At 39.2% G+C, this 9,143-nt stretch overlaps 1 protein-coding gene and 1 pseudogene across 1 annotated transcript; one reads left to right on the forward strand and one right to left on the reverse strand.

The window, feature by feature from the left end:
* Positions 1-1,917: 1,917 nt before the first annotated feature.
* LOC112473388 lies at positions 1,918-2,035 on the reverse strand (annotated as a pseudogene).
* A 1,528-nt stretch (positions 2,036-3,563) lies between these two features.
* On the forward strand, positions 3,564-5,591 carry KIF2B (kinesin family member 2B). The gene has a single exon (XM_006924848.1). The coding sequence runs from the start codon at positions 3,564-3,566 to the stop codon at positions 5,589-5,591; it is 2,028 nt and encodes a 675-aa protein (XP_006924910.1).
* Positions 5,592-9,143: the final 3,552 nt, after the last annotated feature.

A 9,143-nucleotide genomic window follows, 5' to 3' on the forward strand; every position in this document is an offset into this window, starting at 1 on the left:
GAAAAAAGAGACTTGAAATGTAAAGGATATATTAGTTGTCCGTCAAGGCATGAGTTTTTTAGTAGGTACATGAAACAAAATGTGTAAGTGGTGAACACCTGAGGGTAGAATTTCTTTGGCATAGGAAATAACTTAGTATAAGCATTTCCTATACACTTATCTCATGGTTATATGCAGTCAAAAAATAGTATGGTGGCTTCTGTCTCTAATCGGGAGAAACTGCTTATCTATCAAATGGTCATCCAGGCCATGGCTAAGAATGATACTATAATTTCTACCCAGGTCTTCACATTTTAAAAAATACTACACTTATGTCATTTTAAAGATTCACGGTGTTGCCTTAAATTCCATAAAAATGAGATGGTTATATAGATGGAATTTGACTTCTGAATTTTGTACCAGTAGAAGAAAAAAAAAAAGACATTGCTGCAAATTAAGTTCCAGATTATCAAAATTGTAAAAGCACCCAAATGACTCTCTACAAACAGATTATTATTATGTTTACCTATAGTAGTTTTTTTTATAGTCACTAGTGAAAATAAAGCTTTTGGGTTCCCCTGATCAAACCAACCCAACCAATAATAGATACTATTTCTTAGAAAGGATGTCTCAGTTTAATGTTATTTTGAATGATTATTATCAACAGGGTCAGAGAGATTTTTCTACAGGCAGTGATATTTGAGATAGGTACTGAAGAGTTTGAAGAAATTAGAAGGTAGAGATAAGCTATTCTAGTCAGAGGGCTGACACAGTAATTCCTAAGTGTGTGGTCCTAAAACCAGCAGCATCGCCATCAGCATCACTTGGAAACTTTTCAGACGAGCTAATTCTTGGCCCTGCCTCATACTTACTAAATCAGAATTTCTGGGGTGGGACCCAGCCATCTGTGTTTTAACAAGTCCTATAGGTGAATTTTATGTATCCTCACAGAGAACCTCTGGGCCAGAAAATAGTAATCTGAAAGAAAATGCTGTGTTTGAAGGACCTCATGTTCTTCAGTATAGCTCAACTTAAGTGTGGACAGTGGTAAAGCTCAAAAATGAAAACATAGACAAGATGGCAATGTACATCATGTGCCCTCCTGGAATTTGTACAGTATCAATTATGACGACCAAGAGTTACTGAAATGTTTGTGGGCAGGGAATTATTAAGAAATTACCTGCTAAAATAACTCTAGGGACAGTGTGAGAAATAAACTGATCCTCTGATAGAATGAGGTTGCCCAAGGAAACAAGGTAATAATTGGTTGGGACATTAAAAGATGTCACAGTTATAGATTTCTAGATGCTGAGAAAGGACTACCTAACTCCAATTAGGATTGGCTGAGGACAGGGGAAAAGACAAAGTTCTTTTTTAGGCTTTTGTCAGTGGGTAGATGTTGAAGCTACTAAAAGCAATTAAAACTACCTAAAAGGTGTCTCTTCTGCATATATTATATATGTAATATTATAATAATATTATATAATAGTATCATATTATAAATATATAATTAAACTGTGGGATCAAATGAAGTATGTTCAGAAAACTGTATAAGAGAGATAAGAATCAAGGAAAACAAACTCTAAAATAGCTAAAAAAACCTTTATGAGTAGGCTAGATTTTTATACTACCACCATGGACCTAGCCATTTGTCTAGCCACAAAATTCATTGACTTAGATGTAAAAATATCATTAATGTAGGAAGAGGTAGAGTCTGCATAATTTTAAGAGAGACCTAGATTTTTCAAAAGTAAAGACAAAAAAAGAAAACTATTAAAAACTCTAGACCATCGATGCTATTTTTTTTTTTTTTTAGGCGAGGCGACTCTTGGTTGACCTCACTGATTACAAAGACCTTGTCAGTTTACAATCCCTTATTTTTTAAAATTTTTACACCTACAGTACCTGGTCTTCCTAGGTGGTCTCCCATCCAAGTACTAACACAGCACCTGGTCTTTCTAGGTGGTCTCCCATCCAAGTACTAACCAGGCCTGACCCTGCTTAGCTTCTGAGATCAGAAGGGATCGGGCTTGTTCAGGATGGCATGGCCAGAGATGCATTGTTGATTTTGAAAAATGTAAATTAACCTACTAAAATATAGAGGGAATAACAACATTCACATAATGCTCTTGAAACCAAGGGAAAACAACCGATTAAAAGCACAACTTTAAATATTGATAATTTGGCAAATAAAAAAGTTAATAATCATAAAAGGACAAGTGAAATGAGTACTGCAGGCTTATCCAACTTATCCAATAGCCCCACACTATCTTTTTATAATCAAAGTTTACTAAACTTACTGACGAGATGAACTTTCGATTAAAAAGAAGTCAGTTTATAATAAGAATGTGTTTCTATAATGCCACTGGGTCATAAGTAGGGTTGTAAGGACACCATGCTACTCCATGCTACTTCCGTGGTATCACTGTAATTACCACCAGACTCACAGCCCAAGAGACAATATTGGCCTATCTGGCAGTTGATGTCATTTTGTTGTTGTCTGCAAGCAAATCATCCTACAGAAAAATTTGCAGTCTTGCCAAAATATATTTTGCCTCCGATTATCTAGCCGTCTTCCCATTTCCCACCCCTTGACTCCACTCAAAACAACTAAGGAACACACACACTCGCACATGCACACACAGACACACACACACACACACACAATTTTAGAGTAAGGAAGGGTGTAAGATGAATTACCTCTTTCCATCAAATGTCTCTCCCTTTTCTCCAAATTATAGATAATGAGGCCAGAAGTGTAATTACTGAATGAGTTTGGAAAGGTAATTACTGAAAAATCTCAAAAATACTGGTGACTACAGTTCAACAAAATTCACTTTACAGTTGTCGGAGCCACTTGGAACGTGATAAACATCTCCTGTTTGCAAACCCAGATGCTGCACCAAAGGAAGTTCCCTGTCAGCAAATTACCAGAAGAACCGACTGCATCCAATTCATTTGATTTTATAATGAGAAAGCCCATTACACAGGGCTAACTTTAAATTATGGCTGTTAAACAAGTTTTGAGGTGGGGGTTGGGGGAGAAGGGTGGCGCGTTTGAGAGAGTCTCTCTGGAATTCTGTCCTTAGAAAACTGTGATTTGCAAACAGCTCTACTTTCACGTGTTCCCTCCACTGGAGGGTTCAAGTTTGGGAAGTCACCTGTTCTTAACTAAAGCCTTTGAGATTGCAGGTTAAGATTTCAGGGAAGAATGGATGTTTCTAAAGCTAAGGCACAAAGGTCCATGGAATATACACCTTACTCCCAATTCAGATTCCCACACTCTCAGTGGTAGAGAACAATTCCGCTATTCCAGCTGCCTTTGCACTAGCAGTTAGCACCACAAAAGTGATTTTTTCCGTCCATCTTTCACCTACAGGCCCTCAGCTCTGTCGCCCTTCTCCCCGTTCCCTTTGTGACGTGAGTGGCCCCAGGCGGAGCCCTGGTACTCAGGGCTCACAAAGGCAAGTGCAAACGCAAGTGCGCTCAGTGCTCTGGGAAATTCAGGCTGGCTTAGGCTCAGGTCCTGCTGCTCCAACCCCAAGGACCTCTAGAAGTGAGCCCTGACACCTCCATCATTCACCATGGCCAGCCAGTTATGCCTCCCTGTCGCCCCGAGCCTCTCGTCCTTGAAAACCGTGAAGCCCCACTTCCGAGACATCCAAGTGGGCATCTGCGTGGCGATCCAGCGCAGCGACGGGCGGATCCACCTTGCTCTGATCACAGAGTTCAAAAGAGAAAACTCTTGCGTCACGGTGGAGTGGGTCGAAAAAGGAGTGAAAAAGGGCAAAAAAATTGATCTAGAGACTATATTCCTTCTGAATCCAGCACTAGCCTCTGCTGAACACCCCAAACCATCCAGATCATTGGCTTCCTTGTCTGTAGCGCCCTCTTCGACCATCCGAGATCGATGTATGGCTACGAGTTGGATTGCTACGATCCCACAGAAAAACGAAACACCTTCAGAGGAGAGCCGCCTGACGGTGAAAGTCCCCAGCAGACCTTGCCTGATGAAGCAGAAAAAGTCTCCCTGCCTCCGAGAAATTGAGAAACTGCAAAAGCAGCGGGAGAAGCGCAGACGGCTGCAGCTGGAGATCCGAGCCCAACGCGCCCTCAACGTCCACACGGGAAACCCCAACTACGAGATCATGCGCATGATTGACGAGTACCGCAGGCAGCTGGACAGCAGCAAGATGTCCAGCCTAGAGCCGCGGGAAGACCGTCGGATCTATGTCTGTGTGAGGAAGCGGCCTCTCAACCAGCAGGAGACCACCATGAAGGACCTGGATATCATCACCATCCCTTCGCACAATGTGGTCATGGTGCATGAGTCTAAGCAGAAGGTGGACCTCACTCGCTACCTGGAAAATCAGACATTCTGCTTCGACCATGCCTTCGATGACACGGCCTCCAACGAGTTAGTGTACCAGTTCACCGCCCAGCCGCTGGTGGAGTCCATCTTCCGCAAGGGCATGGCCACCTGTTTTGCCTATGGGCAGACAGGCAGTGGGAAAACACACACCATGGGTGGAGCCTTTTCAGGAAGGGACCAAGATTGTTCGAAAGGCATTTACTCACTGGTGGCGCAGGATGTCTTCCTTCTGCTCAAAACTTCGGTTTATAAGAAGTTGGACCTCAAAGTCTATGGGACGTTTTTTGAGATTTATGGGGGCAAAGTATATGATTTGTTGAACTGGAAGAAGAAGCTGCAGGTCCTTGAGGATGGCAATCAGCAAATCCAGGTAGTCGGGTTGCAGGAGCAGGAGGTGTGTTGTGTGGAGGACGTGCTGAACCTCGTGGAACTGGGGAACAGCTGCCGGACTTCTGGACAGACATCGGTCAATGCCCACTCCTCCAGGAGCCACGCCGTGTTCCAGATCATCCTAAAGTCGCGAGGGAAACTGCATGGCAAGTTTTCTCTTGTTGACTTAGCTGGGAATGAAAGGGGAGCAGATACTGCCAAGGTCAACCGGCAAAGACAGCTGGAGGGGGCGGAGATTAATAAGAGTCTCCTCGCGCTCAAGGAATGCATCCGAGCTTTGGGTCAGAACAAGTCTCACACCCCGTTTAGAGCCAGCAAACTCACACAGGTGCTCCGGGACTCCTTTATCGGCCAGAACTCCTTCACTTGCATGATTGCTACTATTTCTCCAGGGATGGCTTCTTGTGAAAACACCCTCAACACCTTAAGGTATGCAAATAGAGTAAAAGAATTAACTCTAAATTTAAGGTCCCACCATCGTTGTCTCTATCAGGTTGGACAAGAAGTGCCAAGGATGTTGGAAAATCACATTGGGAATTCAGAAATGCCCCTTCGGAAAGAGGAATTTATTAAAATACCTTGTATACAGAGTGAGGAAGAGGAAGAGACTAACGAAATTGGAACGTTATCCACCCCATCAATGGAAAATACAACGAGCTCATGGAAAGAATCAGGCCAGGGGCTGGAGGACAACATCCAGGAGAGAACTGATGGGGTAAACTATGATGTTTATTTTTGCATTACCCAGCTATTGTCCATTTTGGAGCAGAAAATAGGTATTCTGACTGAAATTCAAAAGAAACTGAAATTATTGCAAGCCAACCTCCAAAAGAAGAGAAAGGTAGAATGATGCCCATGGCAATAGATCAGACCTGAAATGATGGATACAATGCTGCAGCTCCTACCTCTCTTAAAAGAAAAATTGTCTAAAATATCTAGATATAAAAATCCTTCCAGAAAGCTTAAAACATCTTAAAATACTCTTGTTAGAAATGTCCTCTTTCTTCTTCCTCTGTCTTTCCATAGTACATTTTCATTCTGTAGGACAGTGGTTCTCAACTGGGAACCATTTTGCCTCCCAAGGACATTTGGCAATGTCTGAAAACACTTTCAGTTGTCAAAACTGGGTATAGGGGGAGAGCTGATATAGCATATAGTGGGTAGAGGGCCAGAGATGCTGTTATCATAGGATGTTTAACAGCCTTCTGTAACAAATAATTATCTCATTGAAAATATCAATAGTATAAGGTTAAGTAACCCTGCTGTAGATGAACCTAGCTGTGATGAAACCAGATACCCTGGATTTATAACCAAGAAGGCAAAATACTGCACATAAAGGGACTAGAGTAGGAACACACCAAAGATTTACACAATGGAGTAAATCCAATGATCTCTACTCATGAATCTTTTTCTGCTGCATTGATGTATAGATTCAAATCATTTCTGAGCTCTAGTCAGACTGTGGGGGAGGGCGATGGGGAAAGGAGGGATATTCTTTATGAGACTCTGTATAAGATCCAATAATTGAGAGGGATTTTTATTTTTCCACTTTGAGTTGATTGCACAGTAGTGCATGTGTGCATTGCATAAGCATTGGTTTTGTTGACTAATGTGTCTTTAAGCTTTTTTCCCCTCTCACTCTGTTTATCAAATTTTGTGCTTACATGATTCACATAAAAAGCTTTCCCCCATCATTTAAAATAGGAAACAAGTCAGCAAAGCAGTACTAGAGAAGTTCTGGCCTGAAATGGGACACATTCCATAAAGGCCTCACAGGGAATGTGAGAAATATCAATGCGGGAGATCAATTCAATAAGGAGAAAATTTTCCTGATTCAGAGATCACAGAGTTCACCCTTTTGGGGGGGAAAAAAACAACCCACCTAAAAACTAATCTGATATGCAAATATAAATATGATAAATAATGTAATATACATCTATGTTCAGCAAACATATTTTTATTTACAAAATGCTATAATAAAATAATTAAAGCTCTTTTGGCTCCAAGTCTAGCAATTCCAAACTCTTTGAAGAATAAGATGGAATGATTTGCAAAGAAGGTTCAAGGCAGGTTGGAGAAATTTGGGGACACAGAAAATCAGTGCCCCCATACTGTTACTATCTTTGGCAGACAAGGCCTATTCTTTCCAACTTTTTTTTTTCTTTAATTTGCAAAAGACTTACTGGAACTGAGAAAAACTGACACATAACTTTACCATGGAATAGAATAGTAACGTCTGAGGGAAAAGTTATTAGTATAAAACAATCAGGATCATCAGGAACATCTGGTCTTTAGTAATTACTCAGTATTATGGCCTATAAATATTTTTCCCTTCTGATGGTTTATTTGTGCAGGTAAAGATATGTATTATTATTAAACCAAACTAAACTTGGAAATCTGTCCTTCCTTTGGCACAGGATGGCCTTCCTTTCAAAATGAGATGTATTTAATCTAAATTTTTATTGTTATTTTTTAATGCAGTGAAAAAGTTCAGGGTTAAGAATCTTGACTGGGTTCTAGTCACATTTCTACTATATAGATATCTGTAATTTTAGGCAAATACCTTAGCCCCACTGAGCTATTTCCTTCTTAATGAACTACAGTAGTTACAGCACCTTCGAAAGATTGGAAGGTGGTTTTCTTTTCTCTCTCCCTCATTCCCCTCTGTTATGCTGATGACTAGTGCTTATTTATTATTGTTCTTGTTGTTGTCATCGTCCTTGTTGTTCTACTACCCCTACCTCCCACCCTCCATACCCTACACCACCACTAGTGCCATACACACAAGTTTGGGTGGCCTACTAGGTGTTTCCACATTCTGATTTCAATAACATCACTTTTTGTACTTTATTTTTAATCAAGTAGAATGCACGGTGACGTGTACAAATCTTAATTATACAGTTTCGTGAATGTTTATAAAGTGAATACACTTCTATAACCACCACATATATTAAGATGTAGAATAGAACCAGTGTCTCAAAAGCCTCATTTCTGCCTCATTTCACCAATTATTTCTTGCATCAAAAGTAAGGACTATTCTGACTGAAATCATCATGAAATCATCATGCAATTCTCCTTAGTCTTGGCCTTCATTGGCATTTCATAACTTCCTATCTGGATCCTAAAGTTCTCACAAAGGCATTTTTGTCTGCGGATGGTTGTGATATTATTGTTTATTGGGAGGAACAGGAGTTAAAGGCCTCCTGTTTCATCATTTGCTCACTGCATGAGTCTTATCGATCCAATGAGAAGATTTTACAGATTCAATGTATTTAATGGACATAAGATAATTCAGATTTAAATTTAGTATTTTTCCTTATAGCAGCTTTAATAAGTTGTGTTAATTTATTGTCATGGAAATATAGTATACTCATTATCTTGAACGTCTATGTTATTGGTTTTTAATTTTTCATTCCTGATCCTAAATTGTGCCTTTTTTCCCTTAGATTTGTAATATGATTATAAATTCTATTAGTTTTTTCAAAGGAACAACCTTGGCCATTTTATTTTCTCTATTGTATACTTACTTTCTATTTTATTAATTCCATGTTTCATTTTCACTTTTGTCTCCTTTTGTTTCATTTCCACCTTTTTTTTTGACTCTTTGAGCTTAATAATTAGATTGTGGATTTGTCAGTTTTTTATGCTTTTAAGATTATAAATTTCTAAACCTTGGTTAATCTACATTATAATGTCATGTTTTTCTTATTCAAAAGATTGAATACTCAAATATTCAAAATATTCATTTTTTTTATTATTTCTATTTATTTTGCCATTGAGTTATTAAAAGAATTGTTACATCCCTATGCTTTTTAGGTTAATTTTGTAAATTATATTTGCAAATCTTCTGTAATACTTAGTGACTTTTATTAGTTATCATGAAAGATGTTAAATTCTCAAACTTTGATTATAGGTTTTTTGCTGTTGCTGCTGCTACTGTGATGGTTTTCAGTGTATGTATTTTGAGGCTATGTTACTTGTTGCATATAAATTTAGGGTTGTTATATATTCTTGCTGAATTCAGTTTTAATATTCTTTCTCTTTGTCTCTTGTAATTTTCTTTGCCTTAAATTCTGCATTTTTCTAACATTCGTGACAATGGAGAATTGCTCACAGAATGTATGTCTCACTTCTCTATGGTTCCTTTTTCTCCAAAATCAGTCCCGTTGGCTTTAGGCCTGCACTTCAGTCTTGGACTCCTATGAGACTATGTTCCTGTGAGACTGCAACAATAATTATTTGACTACTGCTTTGTTTGGGCTTACTATTCACACTCCAGTCAGCAAATGCACCTAGGGGAAAAAATAGCAGTGAATGTAATGACCATCTTAAAGTCATTCTCTGTGATCTTTTTTTTTTTTTTAAGCTTTTAGTATACTCAGAGTTATGCATTCATCACCAC

Source organism: Pteropus alecto, unplaced genomic scaffold (genome assembly GCF_000325575.1).
Source record: "Pteropus alecto unplaced genomic scaffold, ASM32557v1 scaffold98, whole genome shotgun sequence".
In the NCBI taxonomy this organism is placed as follows: Eukaryota; Metazoa; Chordata; class Mammalia; order Chiroptera; family Pteropodidae; genus Pteropus; species Pteropus alecto.